A 20,222-nucleotide genomic window follows, 5' to 3' on the forward strand; every position below is an offset into this window, starting at 1 on the left:
CAAACGTTTATGCCTGAACTACAGCAAGGTAATTATCTTTAAGAGTGTTCTAAAGAAAGAAATTTTGTTAGTAAAACTGTATTAAACACAATTAAAACGTAAATATATGCCATGAAACTATCAATAATTGCCTTTGATGTTATATATTACAAAAGTACCACAAACGCAAAGTTATTCTTGTTTTTTAGTACAATTTCAGCATATTTAAATCATCACTCTGGCTTCCCTTCACAGTATAAATCTTTCGCCTTTTACTAAAGATTTCCGTGTTTGGGAGCAATACAATGAGTCTAGTTTATTTTTCTACCTCGCCAGGGCGAGGCAATATTCTTCATTAATTAAGAGTTAAGCACAGCAGTTTGCCACGTTACTTACAATCTTAAACAAACGTTTATGCCGGCTGCGTTCGATGGTCAGCGTCACTACACGGCGGTTATGACATACTCAATATTCCCGTGTATGCGAATTTGTTTTATTTAAAACCTTTGACTCTATTTTGCAAGGACAAAATTGAAAACAAGGTTCTGTCTTTGGAAAACCGCACGATAGAACACCAAATTGGTCACCAACTGTCCAACCTGCTCGGCATCCAGATTGATAATCGTACACCGCATGCCACCTCCCCATCGATTTATTATGATTCCAATGCCCATCCAGAGAAGAACCAGAAAGAGCCGACAAACGAGAACGAAGTGAAGACTCAACATCATTGTCGACCGTAATACCACCCGGTCAGTGCCCGAAAAAAGAGTCGCTCGACAGTCAAATTTTAGAAGCTAACGAAACGGGCGTTTTTAAGGTAAATGACTTATCAAACATTAAATGCAGCTGTGGTGACATTGTGCCCAAACCATTGTGGTATAAAAATGCTTACACGCCAAAATCTACTGTATAGTAAAAAATTCTTGATTACGCTAATCCACAAAAAAGACGTAAAAGAAGATTTAAAGATTTCTCGATCTCTCTTTCAAACAGCGATGTTAACATTTACATTTACAAAAGTCTTGACACAACGGCTGGAACGATATCAGGCAAAATACCCATGAGCAACATTCTGCCCAGCCTGACAAGTTAATTCACGACGCCACCATATTGTTACGAGACCTTCATGAAAACGCGTGTCCTCGCGACTAGAAGTGTCTGTTTATCTCGATAGACTTTTAAATGGCGGTCGATCCAATAAATACCTTGGCCATTACTGTACTATTAATTGCATTTTTAAATCAAGACTGTTAGAAAGTTGAAATTAATGAGCATTAATGAGTTGGCTAAACAGACTAATCACAGCATGCTAATATTTGTGTAGCGTAGGCCAATGCTGGCTGGCTAAATACCAAAGCGGGACTTTTGGTTGACTGACCGGGACAAAGCCTTAAAAACCGGGACTGTCCCGGCTAAAACGGGACGTATGGTAAGCCTAAATGTAGTAGATAATTTATCATGCACATTTTGTTTAAGTGACACCGTGTCCCCAGGTTTAACATCACTATGCCCAGCAGACTGTCTTAAATCTGCATAGACCTTCCCCTTTTGTTTAAATTTTGCATCATGGTCACGAGCAAATTGTAAGTCATGAAAACACGATAAATAAAACTCAGGTAACTTGGTACGAATTTTACGCTTAAACAACAATTCAGCTGGACTAACTCCAGTAGTACTATGAGCAGTAGAACGATACATCAATAAATAAGTATTAATCTCCTTTCTCCAGTCCTTACCCTCGGCCTGGGCAATCTTTAGGCGTTTAAGTAATGATCTATTCTGGCGTTCAACTTCCCCATTTGCTTGGGGCCATATTGATGTGACTTCACGATGTTGAATGCCCTGCTCATTAAGATAACTTTTAAATTGACCACCTATAAATTGAGGGCCATTGTCAGACGTAATAGAGTGGGGTAAACCAATTACTTATTACTACCAATAGACTAGCAATTACTTTTGCCGACGTAATCGATTTCATAGCATCCATTTCAAAATACCGACTATAATAATCAACAACTACAAAAATACAATCTCCTGAAGGTAATGGTCCCATTAAATTAGCTGCTAAGTGTTGCCAGGGGCCTGATGGTAATTCAGTACTAACTTACTTATTGGTTCATGACTAGCTGGTTTTAAAACAAGTTGGCAACTGTAACATGATTTACAGAACCGTTAACTTTCTTTATCAATACCAGGCCACCATACCTTCTCTCGTAGTCGACGTTTCATAACCAAGGTTACATCAAATGGCCAACTCATTATGATTAACCCTGCTCCGTACTCCACTTGTAATGCTGTCCATTATAAGTTCGTCTGGCCCACTTCAGATTCTAGGAAAGTAACCAACGACTTTCTGTTTCACACTACCATTTACTATAATTGCGTTACAGACACAATGACGTCTTATCTTGGATGTCTTGCATCGTGCTCAATCAAGCGTGGATATTGCTTAGCGGGCAATCGTATGCTTATATGGCAAATACCTTCGCATATCAACTGCTCTCCAACTAAGCCTCTTGGGTCGCATAAGATTCTACTCCACTGTACGTCTTTATATAAAGTTTCCTTACCTGACTTCGGAATCTCGGTGCATCATTGAAGAAAATGCTCCACTCGTGCGAAAAACTGCTATGGCAATAATATTCACTGCGACAACAACAACTTTATCTTTCGCTGCCACCAATTTTCAGAGCTCGACAAACTCGCTCTTTTTCGTCCCAACCTGCCAAAGCGTGTCTCTTCTCAAACGCCACACTCTCATTTCTCGCGACCTCTTACAACCTTTGACACGCAACAGGACGAACTTATTTCCAAAGTTATCACTACTTTCAACGAAGAGAACATCGTTCTTACATTGCCAGCTCACTCGATCGGCACACTTTACAAAGCAATTGGGAAGATCTTCCCTATTGAGATACTCACTAAGTCACTACAGCTCTGGACATCAGCGGTACCGTCGTACTGTCACTTGCATACAAAAGCGCATTTGACCAATGTCCTATCATCAAGTACCGCGATCAAAACGGCCACAGTGAACACGGTCAACTCGTTTCAGACAACATTGTCTTACCGGGAGTATACTATCTACTGGAATCGTATCGACCAGCAAGAAGTTTTGTCTTCCGAGTTCTGGGACACACCGTCCTTTATCACAACTATACTTTATCGCACGAGCATGTGCAAGTGCACCAACTCAACTTACCTTTGTTGCCAATGCATATCAACTAGCTTACCATGCACCTGACTACGAGAAAATCCTCAACGAGCTCCCTGATTTTGACTCTTTCACTGATTTTTAATCGATGCTCAGTTCTATGTCTGAAGCCAACCTTTTTAAGGAGCAAATGCAACATGTCTTAACAAGCCTTACTGCGATCGATGAAACTATGGTTAGGCTACTCCTTGCACTGTCGCAGATTACGAATCCATTCCTCTCAGCCCTCGAATTCATCCTGCAACGTCTTGCAATGATGTGGGCTCTTTTCTACACGACTAGGTTTATCCGATCATCTCGCCACCATTAGCAGTAGGCCTATACCAGATCCCTTGTCTCCTATTTTCGCACTTGGCGATACCAACATGGAGCACCAGTTGCACAGCATCCACAGGAAAATCAACCATCGCCTTTCCCTCGTTGTTCTCGTGATCAACCGACTTTTTTTGGACCTTCCGAAGACGCGCCACCTGCTTCACCTTCTGGTGATGATTTCGCGAACACCCACAAAATTTAAGTTTCAATATTTGTACCATTAATTCATGTGCATGCCATGTACCATCTTCTTGTTTTCCTCTGTACTTAGTCGCCTTTGGTAAATTTCCTTTCTTCTCTCCTGCTTGTATAGTTGCATGATTATTTCCTTTCCCTTTGCTGCATAGGTTCGTTTTTGTGCTTGTATCGGTTTTACTCCTCCCGCTTTTTTGCTTGCTCATTTTTAACGTTTATGATTTTCTCTCTTTCAACTCTATCTCATCGCACTTAACAATAAAGTCAGATAATTTAATAGGTAAATTAAGTAAAGATACCTTCATAAGTTAAAAGGGTTTGTTCAGGCCTAGTGCAAAATTGCAAAAAAGACAAGCTCGGTAACCGGAGTTCAAGCGATAAGAAATCATCCCCGAATCTAAGTCCTGCAAAAATTTTCATTAGTCCGAGGATAAAGATTATCATACCATGTCTTTTGGTATACTTTGAGCCTAGACACTCGACTTAGTTATCATCAAACGTCACGTCTCGATTTGTGTAGGCTACTTACATTGCTGCGTTTCTCGAAAGTTGGTGCAAATTTTTACGATGCAGTGTTGTATTTCCAATAAACGAATAGGACTATTTTAGTTATGAAAACCAGTAGCAATCTTTGAACAATTTTGCTACGGTGTTTATTATCATACATAGTTTCCATTTCACAATATCTAGGTTATTTCTTTTTTTTTCCTTTTCCTTTTTTCTTTCCCTTGCCATTGTCCTCTTCAGGCGGCTTGCTTGCTTCGATACGTTTCTTTCCTAAAGGCGTCTTTAAATACCAGACCTGCATACACATTACCTCGAGTAATACTTAATTTCCCAGCTGTAAAAACTAAGTTAAACCTTTAGAAATGTATCTCGCTAATTTGGATCGCATAGCCTATAACAGCGTATAATATTCCCAAATTATGCAAAATATTTAAACAAACAGTCTACTGTATTTATTACAGCAATATTGTACAAGGTCACTCTATAAACGTTGTCATAGAAATAAAGCAGGTTAACATAGCGTAAATGTTTATATATAAAATAAAACAAAAAAAACAACAGAGAAATCAGGCAAACTTTTCGATTCAAAACAGTTGCCAGGAAAAACGATTCGAAACAAAAAATTAAAACATCCCAAAGCAAAAAACGAAAACATTTGCTAGCTGCGGCGTGCACGTTGTCTTCAATTACTTCTTCTTCTTCTTTTTTCCTTTCTTGCCTTTTTTCCCTTTCTTTCCCTTTTTACCACCTCCGCCATCTTCACCTTCGTCTCCTCCCTTAGCCAACTTTTCTCGTTTTTTACCGAGAGGGGTTTTGCCAAACCAAGACTTTGTAAAATAATGAAGTGCATGCAATAACGTAACAAAGCAGAAAGTAATATAACCAAACGACCTTTAAAAAAGCAAATAAAATCAAGAATAACAAAAATTACATTTAAAAAAATAAGAGAAAAAAAAAGCAAAACGTGTAAAAGTATGATGAATGCATGACGGTACCTTGAATGCTTCTTCTTCCTCTCTGTAAATGGGATCGATACGAGCAAGAGGAGACACGAATTCAACCGCTGTGAGAGGCTTCTTCGGCAACTAGAAAGCAAATTTTATTTTTTCCAACTTAAGTTGTTGCTTAAGCAATATCTTACCACCTTAAAAATGTGGGTTTATTCCAGTAACGAATTTCGTTTCATTACGTTAATAAAATAGAGCCTTTAAAATTAGGAAGTTATTACCTGGGTAATCCGCCGTTCATTTAAAATATATTTCACCGCTTCCACGATATGGCCCTGGGTGTAACCATCCGTTATCTTTGTCAGACTGCTTACATCCAAATGGTTGGTAATGATGCCACCTTTTTGAGTTATCACGTGTCGCCATAAAACTAAACAGTGATAGTAAAACGTTAATGAATAATTCACACAATCAAACATAGTAGGCTATCTTTGACTTTATTGGTTAGAATTGTTCATACCAGTTTCCACGAGAAAATTTGTTAGGAACACAAGAGCTTTTAAACTTACTAAATCTCGATGCATAGTCGGGCCTGGGGATCAGAATGATTCTTTCGTAAGTTTTTACGTAAGGTTTTAATTCAGCGTCAAACGGTGCCCTCGAGGTTCCAACCAACAACACTCTACAAATATCAATTTAAAACCATAGAATTACAGCAGATTTGATTGGATAAAATAGTTAAAATTGTTAAAATTCTTGTTTCGCGCTCTGACAGTTTTATTTTCGTCTATGAAAACACACCTGTCTTCCGGTTTAAACCCTTTAAGGACTTTTGGTAAATCTTTTTTAAGTCTCTTCGGATCAGTTTTATCACCCTTTGGCGCTTTTTTAACGAAAGTTTTCTCGGAATCACCTATATATACTATGGACGGTTGCAATTGCTTTGCAACCTGCGAAACAAGACAACGTTTTCCATAAAGTCATTGTATAAGTTGAACAAAAATTCTTCTGAAGTTGGCATTAGCTTACAATTTAGTTATGCAAATTGAAATTATCGCAAATGCTATCTGTTCTTGCCACGATATAACACATACCTTGGTGACCATGTGAATGAGCATTGTTAGACCTGATTTTCCAGGGTATTTTCCGGCGATGTTCTCAGCGGTAAGATCAAAAAGGTTTGCTCCCGTTTCAGTGCATATTGCGCGAAGGAGCATCTTTTTACCAACGCCACGGGGTCCGGCTAGGAGCAGAGATTTAATTTGAGGCATATTTTCATGGACAACTTGCGAACCTTCAAAGAAATGGGAACAAAAGAAATCGTTTTTTGCGATCTTGCGCTTTTTTCGGTGGCGTATAATATAACATTTATATCATAACGTCACGGATAGAAAGAAGTAATAACTTAGAGTTTGATAATAATTTATGAAAAACATAACAAGCCATTGGAAAGAGTTAACCCCAGTAAAAATATCTTTGTTTCGTATGAATCCAACATAACATAATACTGTAGCTTTTACTTGTTTTTTACAGTAGTTACACCAGAAAATAAATTCGTTAAATGTCCCTTACCAAGAGGTAAAATTCCATACAGTGCAACCAGCTGTCTAACATCAGAAAGAGAAGGCATGGGCTCAAGATCAACTTGCCTCAAGGTTGTACCCAGGTAGCTATAATCACCAATATATTGACTGAGCCACACCTGTGAAGCAGTTTGGAAGCATTGTAATACTGGACATAATAGCAATAATAGTGTTGTGATGTGATTCTAGCGCGAATGTCGACGAAATGTCAATGGGAGGGTGCAGAATTTGAAGTGAAGCTATGTACACTTGTACAGCTGGATGGCAGACAGAGGTTGTCGAAAGATTACTGTCAAGATTTACTGAACAGAGAGAATCCGTGAAAGAACACATTACAAATGAGATATAGTGAAGGACCTGTTCAAAAAGTAACAGCTGAGGAGCTGGCGAAGGTAATGTTGGAGATAAACTTGTGGTAAGTAGCTAGACCCACCGATGCGCCAATTGGAGCAATACGATCATGGGAGCTGAAAAGTGCGGTAACAAATATAAGCAAAAGCATGATGAAGGGCGTTAGGGACGAGGAAAGGCACTGTGATGTCACTTGACAAGGAAAAACGAGACATAAAAAGAATGTTCCAGCTTTGAAGCATGTTCGATCATGCAACGAAAGTTTTAGAAAGATCTTTGAAGAGAAAATTAAAAACTTGAGATCACTAAAATCTAAATGAGATATATGCCTAACATAAGCTTGATTGATGCTATCTTTGCAGTGAGGCAGGTGACAGGATATAAAAATATGGGAAGGTCAGAAGGTCTTGTGTATGGTATTCATTGATCTAGAGAAAGCTTTCGATTGAATACCGATAGAGGAGATTAGCTGGTCATTGAGGGAAAAAAGAGTGATGGAGCCTAAAGTAAACGATATAACAGAGATCTACAGGGAATTCAATACAGCAGTGCGAATTGAAAGTAAAATGTTGAAGAATGTGATTTAAGTGCTGTTTTTTTTTTGGAAAAGGTTACTCTAATTTCATTAATTTTAATTACTATTTTACAAAGTATACCAACCTCCGGACATGGAGCTAAAACACCTTGTTGAACTAATTCCTCATACAATGACTCAATAGTACGATCAGCCGTCAAATCTTTATCCTTTTTTCCCTTCTTTCCTTTTTTACCACTTTTCTTTCCCTTCTTCTTTTTCTGCAAACAGAACAACGAGTCTACAACCTCATATGCATACCAGTTAGCATAACTATAACTATAAATAACATAAATAAATATATTTATTTCACCTTTTTGCCACTCTTTTTTCCTTTCTTTCCCTTTTTACCTTTATCACGATCTAAAGCCTAAATCCAATAACAATAAATTTGATACATAAGTTGCTTCCATGATGAAATCATAATTTTGAAAGTTTATCCCAAAATTGCCATAACATAACAGTTAAGCAAAAAACTGAATTGAGCCCCAAGAAATGATAATTAACATTTGCTAAACTTGTAAAATGAAAATGTATAACAACAATCACCATTTTAAGGTTACTCAGCTCTTCCCGCATCAGTTCATCAACTTGTAATCTTATTTCAGATTCTACTTCAATTCTTTTATCTTCCTTTATTAAAACAGCATCATGCTTTTGTTGAAAGTTCACAGACTCATCTCTGCTTCTCCATACACCTACAAAACAACTTTTAAGTAAATTTTTATTAATCAACTACAAGTTTATTGGTATCTTTTAAAAGATAAATGCTATTACAACAAAGAAAATAAAAATATAATTCAAACAAAAATACTTACTTTCATAAGAGTTGTGAGATTCTGAGATCGCTGGCAAGAACTTTGACTCTGCCATTTTCCAACCAGGTTCCTCTTCCTGAAAAAGAACACCACAAATCAATGGTTACATACACTGAAAACCTCCTTGATCATCAGAAACAAATACATGGACACAAACAAACCACAGAAATGTGCATGACTACGTAGGAAAATTGAAAGAATTATAAACCAATAGAACGAAAGTTTATTGTAATTAAATAATGCAAATGAATTATGCGACTTACTGCCTCATCATCACCCTTTTTGCCTTTCTTTCCCTTTTTTCCTGATTTTTTTCCTTTTTTCTTCTTTCCAGATTTCTTACCAGATTTTTTACCTTTTTTTCCCTTTTTGCCCTTCCCTTTTTCTTCCTTTTCCTTCATTTCAGCTTCAATCTATAATCAAAAACGCTTTTAAGGTTAATGATAAAATGTTGAAATCTTACACAAGTTAAAATGCAACTATGCTTTTACGACGCATTTCAAATTAAACAGCACATTGGCTGTTAAATATAGATTAACGTTGTACTAACATAACAATGGGGCATGAATGAATTAATCCTATAAATAAAATAAAATACGAAAATGCTGTAATATTTGCTTGTTATCAACTTAAAACAATAAAACTCAATCGAAAATGAAGATCAACCTCTTCTGGTGTTTTTTCCTTGAAAAGAATTGCGGAACCACCATCCTCTTCATCGGGATAATCTGGAAATTTCCCAGTTGCATCACTATCAGAAAAAAAAGTACCTGTAAGGTTTACAAAAATATCTACAAAATTTATTCTACTGTAATCATCAAAGTATTAAAACAAGCTTCAGTTTTGCGAGCATTCATCTAGTACTGTTTTGTTGAATTGTCATCACACCTACCGGCATTCAATAAACCACTGCCGTATTTGATCTTGCATGGTTTCCTTAATATCTGGGCCTTCAACTTGTCTTATTTTCTCTTTAATTGTGACAAGAGCTTGTTGGTATTCAACTTCATTCTCTTCTTGGGTTACACGTCTATCAGTCTTAACAAAAACAGTCACCATTGAAAAACTGATTAACTACTGGATATAGCATGGCTTAATAACAATTTTCAGCACTTTGCAACAAAGTATTGGCACAACAGCTATTTCATATCTTATCATCATCATAGTCAACATCAGCATAAACTAAAATGAGTCCAACGACACAAAATAACTTTCCTAAAAACTATAACAAATACATACCTCTGTTTTTTCAGCAAAGACTTTTGGATGAGCTTTTTTAGATTTTACTTCTTTTGCTGGAACCTGTCAATATAGAGTCATGCAAATGATAATCACATAATTTGCATCAAAAAAATGCTTTTTTGTCTTTTTATTATATTAATAGTAATTTCCATAAATACACAAACTGAGTTTTTGAAGGTTTTAAAAACCAACCATGCCAATGAAAACCATTTCTTCTTCCCTTTCTCTGCGTGTGATTCTGCGCTGGACAAATCCTTTCCATATCTAGAGACCAAAAAATTTAAATGCTCGTAGTAATCGTTTTAAGTCATTGTAGCAATTGAAATCCAACACTAGTTTTTAAATAACCAACCTTCTGGATCCTGACTGCTGCAAGGTCTGGATCAACAGTAGGAGCTCCTCTTTGCGCGGCCAATTTTTCTCTTTCTTCCTCCAAACGAATTTCTCTCATAAATTTAGCACGCAAACGTCCCTGTCTCGCTCGCTCATGGATTTGAACAAGACGAATAGCTTCATCAAGAGACATTTTCTTTGCCTCTTTATCCTAAAATGATGAGTAACGATGCAAGTTCAAGGTATGATGCCGTAAATCTATGTTACCGCTAATATTGACACATATCTCGTTACCATTGCCTTGGAACTTGGTCCCATCTTTGCCAAAATCTTCCCGAGTAACTGCTCACGATCTTTTAACACTTTCTTTCGCTCATGCAAAAAATATTTTGGAATGGGTATTTCAATGTCATTCTGAAAATACAAAGAGGGGGAGCATTATGGCTTTTCACTACAAAACGTTTAACTCTTTTCATTTGCATTGTACATTGCAATCAATAAATGTTGTGTCCTCATAAAATAATCTGTGTTTTTGATTTAAATTATGTATTCCAAAGAATACAGAAAATAACAGCAACAGGAACGTATACAATTTAAAAACAACAATCCATAGTGAGCCTTACTGGTGTCAATTTGAGGTCAGACAAAATGTCATCAAAGTAATGAAACTCAGAAAATTCCAACGTAACCATTTCATTTTTGACCTCCAGCAATCTACCCATGGTTCCATCAAGCACCTGACGAAGAACTCTTCTCTTTTGAGGATGAACAATCTTCAAAACATTTTTATGTAAGAATAAGTCAATTCTAAATAAGAATTTCCAGCTCTAAACTTGGCTTCAAACCTGATCATAGCATGATTCCAATTTGCGAAGTATTTGAATGTATTTGATATAGAGAGTTGCCAAATTCTGGAACACAGTTAATCTATCCTGCAAAACATATTTTAGCATGTCAGTACAACGCCCAAATTTTCATTATTTAATTCAGGTTGTTGCATTCATGCATTAGTGGAATGCACCAGCTCATGTTCACACAAACTCAACATATCACGAACTTATCATATATATTAACATTATTGATTTAATCATATATTTTTTAAATGAATAAATTTATTTTGCTAATAATCTACCAATGGTGAAATAAAAGAAATATAAAGATAAATTGACAGTTTCAGTTTCTGATAAATGTTAAACTTCTCTATGGACTATTGCCTAGCTATTGGAGAGAAGTTTGAGTGCATCAATGAACTTTTGAAATGAATTTGAAGCTAGTTTGCAGAAGGGGGCACCCAATGATTCCACACTTCTATTGGGAGATTTTAATGCACATATTGGAAGTGATTGGGAAGCATGGTGATGCAGATCTTAGCAATAATGGGAAATGTCTCATACAGCGATGTTGCAGCAGCGGTCTTAGTATTATGAATACCTATTTCCAACACAGAGATGTGCACAAGAGTGGTCACTGATTGATTTTAGTATTGTTTTAGCTGATCTTTTTTCTTCTGTGGTGAACGTTTGGATTAAAATGGGAGCTGAGCTTTCTACTGATCTGTGGTGAGTGATCACCACGTGGTTGTCAGCAATGGGCATCTCTTAACACTAGAACGGCCAAAGTTGTGATAAGCCGTCAACGGCCGCTAGCGGTCATTTTGACCGCTTTTCCGAAAATTCGTTTTTCTAGGAATTGCTTCGCGTGTTTGCAGCCTAATTATTGAATTAATATTTAAGTCACATAACTCCATTAATCTATCCACCAAAAAGATTTTTATTTCAAGGAATGGGCTAAAATCTGGACACAAAACTGGAAAATTTTTCACATTTGCGTTGTCGCACATCTAATACATTCAAAAAGCTCCATAGCGGTACACTTGCCACATACGGTTTTGTTACATTTCAAACAACGCTTCTTGGTTTTGTTTTGTTTGCAGCTATTTCACACTGTTTACTCTTCTTGGCAATTCTTTTTTCACGAGCACTCGGCAGTGTGTGGGGTCTTGCAATCGTAACGTTGATGCTTGATCTTTCAACGATGTAGTCTTCACGTAGTTCTGTAGCAAGCTTAAAGATGAAATCTTGTCTTGAAACCTTGTCAGCTGTTCGTTTTTTATACAGCACATAAGCATTGATGCCTGCTAAATCCAACATGTTATAGAAAACAGCAGCGGGCCAACGATGTGTACCTGCTTTGACTGAATACTGCCTGGCAATTTGATCAGCCACGTCAACACCACATTTGGTCTTGTTATAAAATTCAACTGTCTCCGGTTTCTTTTTGTCACTGTGCCAAGTTCAACAAACTGATGCAGAGAACTAAGAATACAAACGCTTTTCTTGGGCTTACACTGATACACAGTCTGAGTTGCCACATCGCCTGCCTTCATGAGCTTACTAGAATAGTGTTGCTGCAAGCATTTTGCAGATGCAGGCAGTTCACATCTAACCTTGTTCATAGTTCCAACAAGACTGGTTTTCTTCTTTTTCAGCTCTTTGGCAAGTAAAAACGATGTGAAAAAGTTGTGGGTTGTAACATTTCTGCCTTTACCCATAAATGGTTGCATGAAATTCATGACAACGTTATCACTAAGCCTTTGGGTGGGTGGACGTGACTCATCTTTGCCCAGATATGGAATGGCATTTAGGATGTACTTCGATTCCACATCAACCGCCAGCCAGAACTTTATGCCAAACTTGTCTGGTTTGTTTGGTATATACTGGGTGAATCTACAACGAGCTTTAGTTGGAAAAAGTTGTTCATCAATCGTAATATTTTCTGCAGGTTTGTAACAACTGATACTATTGTTTACAAACCTATTCCAAATATCCGAGATAAGAGCAAATTTGTTAGTTTGCAAGCGTGCTGACCTTGTGCTGCGCAAGTCGAAGCGTAGAAAACGCATAATCTCACGACAACGATTTCTCGACATGGTTTGTTGAAAAAATGATACGTCCCATTCTTTATTCCAAAAATTATAAAGGGGAAAGTTTTTGCCACCATACGCTCCTCGTACATATAGCAATGCTATAAATGCATTCAGCTCACAAAGTGATACCTCCCAGTCTTCATTTTCTAAGACCCTTCGATGTTCCACATTGGTACACTGTTGAATGTGTTTGAGCATATGGTTATCAAATAGAGCTTGAAAAGCACCAACGGGGGAGTCTGCCATTCTAACGGCAAAGCGTGATAGACCTGATTGCTCCGTTAGAACATTCTGAGCTGCACGCTTTCCTCGTGCTTCTACGCCGAATTCCATAAATTCCCATTGTGTGCCATCTCTTGCTGTCTCGTTTTTGATCAAACTTTCAGCAGCACCCAAACAAGAATCACCATCACAGAATGTAGTAGAATGAGATTCAACGTTAGTATCAACAGATTGTGAATCACCTTCATGAACAATGGTTTGTTGTGTATCACTATGTTGCTCAGTTTCTTCATCGTGGTCCATCTCATCTGAGGAGCAGAGTTCCTAATCTAACACGTCGCCTTCATCAAATCCACTTTCCCCTCCAGAATCATCCTCAGCTATGGATCTGAGCATAGCAGAAGCTTGTTGGGCAGTGAAGCGCTTTCGTCTTTTAGACATGATGTAATAAATTTGACTATGCTTTTTTTTTACTCAAGCTTATTTCAACTGTGGAACCAAAATAGGTCAGCACTAACTGGGTAAGTTCTCAAATCTTTTATTACAAAAAGTAATGATCGACTAACTTAGGATAAAGGCAAATTGCCTGTGTGCTACGCTGCGTTTTCTGCCTGAGAAAGCGGGCTGTATGCCCACTAAAACTCGCAGTTGTCAAAAATATACCTGAATAAGTCTGCAAAGGTACACTAATTTTTTAGATTCTGGCTAACTTATGCTAAGGTGTTGTAAAAATATACCTCCGAGACTTTGTAAAATAACTGCATTTGTGTTTCACAAAGCCTTTCATAATCGGAAGTCAATCTCTTTCCAGTGCTAACTGATAGCTGGGAAAATTTATTATAAATTTTTTCTGAATTTTGAATTTCTTTTTCATAAGTGAGACTAAGACGTCATAAATAAAATTAATTCATTGGTAAATATAAAGACAAAGTTTGAATACATCAAAAGGCCTAGAAACGATATTTTTGTTTAGCGGTCAAAATGACCACTAACGGCCGTTGGAGGTAAATCACCCTCTAAAATTTTTCTGAAAGTAGTTTTCCGCTTGAAACTTGGCATGAGCATTTCTGCTTATTATTTAGGAAAACTTAAAAAATTGCACAGTCATGCGATTTCCGTAAAAAAATATATCGCACTTTCAAATTCCAAAACGGTCAAATTGATCGCATCGGCCGTTCTAGTGTTAAATCTCTGGTGCCTCCAAGATCTCATACAACCAATTGGTCTTATAGAAATCAAGTTGAAAGCCTTAGCAGACAAAAGTGTAAGAAGGACGTTTGTGGGCAACAAGTTAACCAAGTTCAAGGTTGACCAAAGAACTTTCAGACTGCATGTAGGACATTGAGGTGGACATTGTTTAAACCTGTGATCCTAGGATCTGCTACAGTGCATATGAACGGAAACAGATTGATGTGGCATGGGATATTGAAAGAGACTTTAGGATTGCTAATAAAATGTTCTGGCAAACCATTTGCGGACTTAGTGGCAAGGATCATCTACTCCAAAGTCTATAAAAGGCCAACAGCATGGCTTCCTAACCAAGAAGGAAGATATCCTTAGCAGATGAAGAGAATACTTTAAAGATGTATTGAACTTCACCACAAAAAAATCAGCTGACACAGAGCCAATACGTTTTGGGGAAGAAAATCATTTCACTGAAGCCAAACTTGTAGTTACAACTCAAGTTTCAATATCTCTGAAAGCTGGTAAGATGGCTGGTTGTGATAAAAATCGAACATAAATGTTGAAAGCAAAGGACTGAGAAGAAATGCTCTAGCTGACCCATGTGTGTTAACTGTCAAGTAGCATGGAGTTCAGGTAAAACATCAAGAGATTAGCAAATGGATATTATCTACCAGGTAAGATGTATGTCAGATGCATTGAAAAGCGATGCCATGAAATACGTAATTGAGTTAAAGCTAGAGAGCTAAGGACACACAATGTGGCTTTCGCCTTGGCCGAAAGGCAACAGATTAAATTTTCACTCTCAAGCAAATTTTCGAAAAGCCTTTGAAATACATTAAATATGTCTACACTTGTTTCACTAACCTTTAAAAAGCATACAAACAATTCCTCCGAAAAGAAACTTATTTCAGCAATACCGTATTGATTGTAGCTTACTAGTAGCCATTACATTATAGTACAACTGCTTGAAAGTTTGGGTTCGTTTAAACAGTGTTTAAAAGTCAACACTGTTCACTGTAAATGTTGGTCTCTATCAGGGGTGTGTGTTGTCACCTCTGCTGTTCATAGTTTACATAAACTAGATAAACATTCACAGCCTTGATGAAGTGTGTATCATGGTTGAAAGCAGTAAAATCAGTCACTTGCTGTTTGCAGAAGACATGGCTTTCCTGGCTACATCGTAATCTGATCTTCAACATGCACTCGATAGTATTGCAATGAATCCGGGATGAAAATAAGCATAAAGAAAACTGAGATACTTTTGCCTCAAGAAACCCTGCCTAAGGCTCACCCCAATTGTGCAGAGAAACACTGAAGTAAGTGGAGAGATTTGAGTACAGTACCTGAGAATGCAAATCACATGTGATCTTGCAATGCAGAACATTGAACCGGACATCCGGATTGTAAAAGCAAGCAAAATCATGAATGACCTTCAACGTTTGGTGGTCATGAAACAAGAATTTTCTAAAACCATGGGGCTATCAATTTTTAAATCTGTATTCGTTTCAGTTCTCACCTATGGTCTGAAAACTTAAAGACTGTGCTGACTGATGCAAGCTTCAAAAACCATATTTTAAGAAGAGGTTTAGGGTGTAGCATTAACAGATCAAAAGCTGAAATACGTAGAGATCTAAGCTACGATGATTTGGTCACATCACAAGAATGCCTCAGGAAAGACTTGCAGATCAAGTCATTCTTGCCTCAACAAATGATAATAAAGCAATGGATCAACTGAGGACAAGGTAGTATAATTACATCAATGAACTAGCCTGGTCAAGGCAAAGTATCCCTTTAGCCAAACTGGCAGACGTGGCAAAAATTTACCGACTGTGTAGATAACTCCTAGAGCTGCCGTTCTCACGATGTTCTTGAGTGGATAAAGTGGGTTCAGGAAAGAGAGAGAGGCATAGATCGATATTAAACATTTTTTTAAATTTATATCACCAAGGTCCTGGGATAACAGTTAATAGATATTTGGTTTATCGCACATTGTGATACACAGTTTCCCGCCCTTAATTGGTTGAGCTGTAAAACTTTGTGTCATCTGACTTCTCCAAAGGTGTTGTTCCCCAGCATCACAGGCGGGTTAACATATAAAGATTTATCTTGCACCAATCGCCTTTAAAAGGAAAGGTGTGATAACTCAAGTTTAACTGAGGCAAAAACCAACGTAAAACTAAGTCTGAAAGCAGCACGTGCGCTTATCATGAGGAGCTGTGACCAAATGAAAGACCGCCGTAAGAAAACGTAGTCACAACACAAAACACTGAAACCACTGTAGTGACAAATAATAAACATCACACAAGAAAAATATTAAAAACCATGTAAAGTGTAGCCAACAGATACTATATACATTCCAACACAGTTGGAAAGCATTAACAACATTTGTTCCTCTTCAGTGGTTCTGCTGATGTGTGCCAAGTTTGATCAAATCCAAATAAAAAGTTGTAGAAATACTTTCTACAGTCAAAATATAAATATTTAAATGTCATATCATTATCATACCACATACTTTTTCTGGCTTTGGTGCTTCCAATGGTATTTCTTGAACAAAGAGGTCATTTATTGTACTTTGAGCATCCTTCCATAATTGGTTGTAAGTACTTAATACAAATAAAGAAGGACAAGTTAATATTACACAATGCACAACCAGAAGTAAGAAAAATAGCTACGGAAAAATAAAAATTACCGTACTGAAACTTGCAAGTTCACTAAATGATTTTTCAAACTAACTCAATGTGGTTACTGCTAAATTACAAATTTTATTTCAGTGTACATAAAATTTATTCATAATTCATAACTTTTAAAAAAAATTATTCCAATCGCTAAAAGCCATTCTAAATTTAATGCCACCAGCATACGCCACCGAAATACACAGTAAGAAGTTGAAAAAATAACAAAATAAAAATATGATACATTACCAACGTTTAATGCATTTTTTAAAATTGACTCTACTTGCTACACCATGTTTTTGTCTACTACTGTTTTTGGCTATTTTGCTGGCAGCGTTTTGCATGAACAAGGAACATTGTGTATTTGTGTCATGCATAAAGGGTTAATTTTTTATTATTTAAACAGTTCAAATTACAGTACATTGAGGGCTGCACAAAATATTCTTGCAGGTCGAATGTGGTAGAATGAAGTAGAGCAAATGGGTGTGTTTGAGAATATTTTGTGAAGAAAGGGCATGTCTGGAACCCCTGCCCTTGCCAGTATTAATTCTGAACCAACACGTTTGCGAGTTCTTCAGATGTAAGATTATATACAGATATCGTTACATAGAAATAAGATATAGTAGAAAAAAGGACTTTAATCTAAAATATTTAAGGTAACAAACCATAACAGGGACAATGAAATAAATATTTTTTTCAAAAACAAAGTTTAATTAACAAAACAAAATGTATTTGTAAATCTTAACAAATGTCTAATAAACCTCACTGTAGAATGTCTAAGTTTTTTATAAAAACAAGCAAAAACTGGACAACAAAAATTACTTTTAAATGAGATTAGAGATAGGATAAAAGAGAACAGAAGGGATGGGATTAAGAAATTAAACATGAACAAAAAGTTCTCTGAATGTCATTTATTGCTAGCTAGCATGTTAGGTTAACAATATTTTTATCACAAAAAGTATATTGTATGCAGTCTTTTATTGGTTGCATACAATTTTGGTGACATTAAAAAATCAACAACAATTATCTCCATCAAATAAAAATCAAAGTGCGAGTTTTACCAAATCTAGTGATAGCAAGTCAAATTATACCAATATGATGCATGCAGTCTGATGCAGGGACTGTAATATAATATGTAGAGGATATGCACATTTCAGAATTTTTATAACATATAAAAGCAACCTGTGAGACATGTTTAGATGTAGTTCTTGATTTCTTCAATGTCTTCAAGAAATTCTACTGATTGACAATCTTAAAGCTCAGCATTTGAACTGTTTGTATAAACCTGGTTATTTCTAAAACTGGTAAAATAATTTACAGCAGAGCATGAAAAATAAGTAGTGAAAACGTTGGTCTTTGTTAAGTGACCTCCAGTTTTTATTTATTATTTGACTGAAAATTTCCTATCAGCAGTTAACGTATAGAAAAAAATCACTACAAAAACATAAATCTAGTTACATTTTAAACCAGTGGTTCTCAATAAGAGTCGAGAGTACACCAACATAAGAATTTAAATCTTTGGGCAAATAAATTTGGAGAAAAAAGGAAATGGGTAGCAATTGATAAAACTGGTCATCCTACTAGTACATTGCTTCTGCAAAGTTAGACTTTCATTCTTGAATTATTAAAAATAAATCTAACATTTAAAAATACACTGTTGATAAAATACGTGGAGATAAATACGGTCTGGTCTGCAATAAGTCATTGTCATTTTTCTAGTAATATGTGCAGCAGGAGTGTCTAATCTTTTTGAGTGATAGACCACAACTGTTTGATAGGTTACTTTGCGGGCCAAACTTGACATTCAATGGCGCTTTCCACACACGATTGTGGTCATGTCTTAGGACGTACAACAAGCATTTTGGGCGCATATCCATGAGTTTTTCTGGTCCATAAATATTTGTTTGACATTTTCAATGCCCGTGGAGCAAAGATGGTCCTTGCCTGCCGCTGGCAAGTTACAACCAAGTTTATGTGGCCAACTCACATTTCAAAGGTAGTTATTAGGCATGCATTTATGAATTGATCTTTGGAAGTAACTTCTTGTTTGTAGTACCAATTATAGTCGTAGTAACATTCAGGGCGCTACACAATTAAATCACTGATTGAACATAACTTTTTGACTAGAGAGAACCACCCAACAAGATGTGGCCAATAAAACAATGAAACTGAGTCATCTGGAGTTGCATGTAAACAAAACCTACTTTGGTCGCGCATCTCAAAAAAGTGAAAACGTACAAAAGTGGTTGTACAGTGTGAAGCTGCCCTTAAATATATAAAGTGAGCTTTAACTATTAAATTATACACAAAAACTACGTATGTTTCAACAGAGAATATGTACAAAAATTTATAAAAATACAAAGCTAGTTCTTTTGCAATACCGCAAATGTTCGGTCAATGGCTGATAAATTGTGATGGTTGGTGACGTGCTCATTGACAGTCATTCCTATTTTGATTATGACTGACAACACTCTGATTACAATATCAATTTGTCTCCATTATTATTTCAGTATGAGAATATAGAATAACTATATATACTGCAGGTAACTTTTGAAAAAAATTATCACGCAGGCCAATCGAAAGTGGGCCGCAGGTTATACACCACTGATAGCGTGTATAGTGACATTTTTACTTTATTAGAGCATTATCAGTTGTTTTAAATTATTAATATTCCATGGAAACCCTAGAAATATTTTGTTTCGTACGATATCCTAGCAATTACATACCTTATCACAATTTTTACTATCCAAATTTGCCCTGATGAAGCTAACAATTTCTTAACAGTACATCTTGTGACCAAAAATAATTTGAAACACATTTGAAAGCAACGAATGCAACCAAATTCAAGTAAATTCAATGATTTCAATCGCTATGGATAGTTTTAAGTTAAATAAATGTTTCAAACATTAATGTAGACCAGCTAACACATTTATGTGTTCCCCCAGGGTTTGAAAATGGTCTAGCTAGAAGATTGAGACCTAGTGACTTATTGGCATAAATTTTATCAACAATTAACTTTGCTCTCAGAATGTAAAGTAGTAAAATATAAAGTGAAATCAAAGTAAATTTAGAAGATATTAATAACCAAAATATATTTCGCCCACAATTGGGCATGATCAGTGTAGCCTATGTATTGACTGGTAGATCCAGTGTTTG

At 36.4% G+C, this 20,222-nt stretch overlaps 2 protein-coding genes and 1 pseudogene across 3 annotated transcripts; 1 reads left to right on the forward strand and 2 right to left on the reverse strand.

The window, feature by feature from the left end:
- Positions 1 to 7: 7 nt before the first annotated feature.
- Positions 8 to 2,376, reverse strand: LOC143471376 (uncharacterized). Its single transcript, XM_076969839.1, has 5 exons — positions 2,188 to 2,376; positions 1,447 to 1,824; positions 818 to 964; positions 579 to 776; positions 8 to 49 (listed from the first exon to the last, which is right to left on the reverse strand). Exons 1-5 carry the CDS (start codon positions 2,239 to 2,241, stop codon positions 8 to 10), a joined length of 819 nt encoding a protein of 272 aa, XP_076825954.1. The 5' UTR covers positions 2,242 to 2,376.
- On the forward strand, positions 213 to 322 carry LOC143471462 (U5 spliceosomal RNA; annotated as a pseudogene).
- Positions 2,377 to 4,265: 1,889 nt separating the features above from the next.
- LOC143470932 (dynein regulatory complex protein 11-like) lies at positions 4,266 to 18,583 on the reverse strand. Of its 2 annotated transcripts, none has more exons than XM_076969230.1 (22): positions 18,249 to 18,583; positions 16,907 to 16,997; positions 10,907 to 10,993; positions 10,685 to 10,834; positions 10,356 to 10,475; positions 10,081 to 10,272; positions 9,921 to 9,992; positions 9,726 to 9,788; positions 9,379 to 9,524; positions 9,153 to 9,237; positions 8,750 to 8,899; positions 8,487 to 8,562; positions 8,218 to 8,366; positions 7,982 to 8,038; positions 7,755 to 7,889; positions 6,733 to 6,862; positions 6,255 to 6,454; positions 5,962 to 6,110; positions 5,730 to 5,842; positions 5,442 to 5,590; positions 5,209 to 5,298; positions 4,266 to 4,508 (listed from the first exon to the last, which is right to left on the reverse strand). In XM_076969230.1, exons 1-22 carry the CDS (start codon positions 18,257 to 18,259, stop codon positions 4,398 to 4,400), a joined length of 2,526 nt encoding a protein of 841 aa, XP_076825345.1. In that variant the 5' UTR covers positions 18,260 to 18,583; the 3' UTR covers positions 4,266 to 4,397. The 2 variants fall into 2 exon arrangements, with proteins under 2 accessions (XP_076825345.1, XP_076825344.1); XM_076969229.1 differs by lacking the exon at positions 4,266 to 4,508 and adding an exon at positions 4,634 to 5,040 and having other exon boundaries at positions 18,249 to 18,582.
- Positions 18,584 to 20,222: the final 1,639 nt, after the last annotated feature.

This window comes from Clavelina lepadiformis, chromosome 9 (genome assembly GCF_947623445.1).
Source record: "Clavelina lepadiformis chromosome 9, kaClaLepa1.1, whole genome shotgun sequence".
In the NCBI taxonomy this organism is placed as follows: Eukaryota; Metazoa; Chordata; class Ascidiacea; order Aplousobranchia; family Clavelinidae; genus Clavelina; species Clavelina lepadiformis.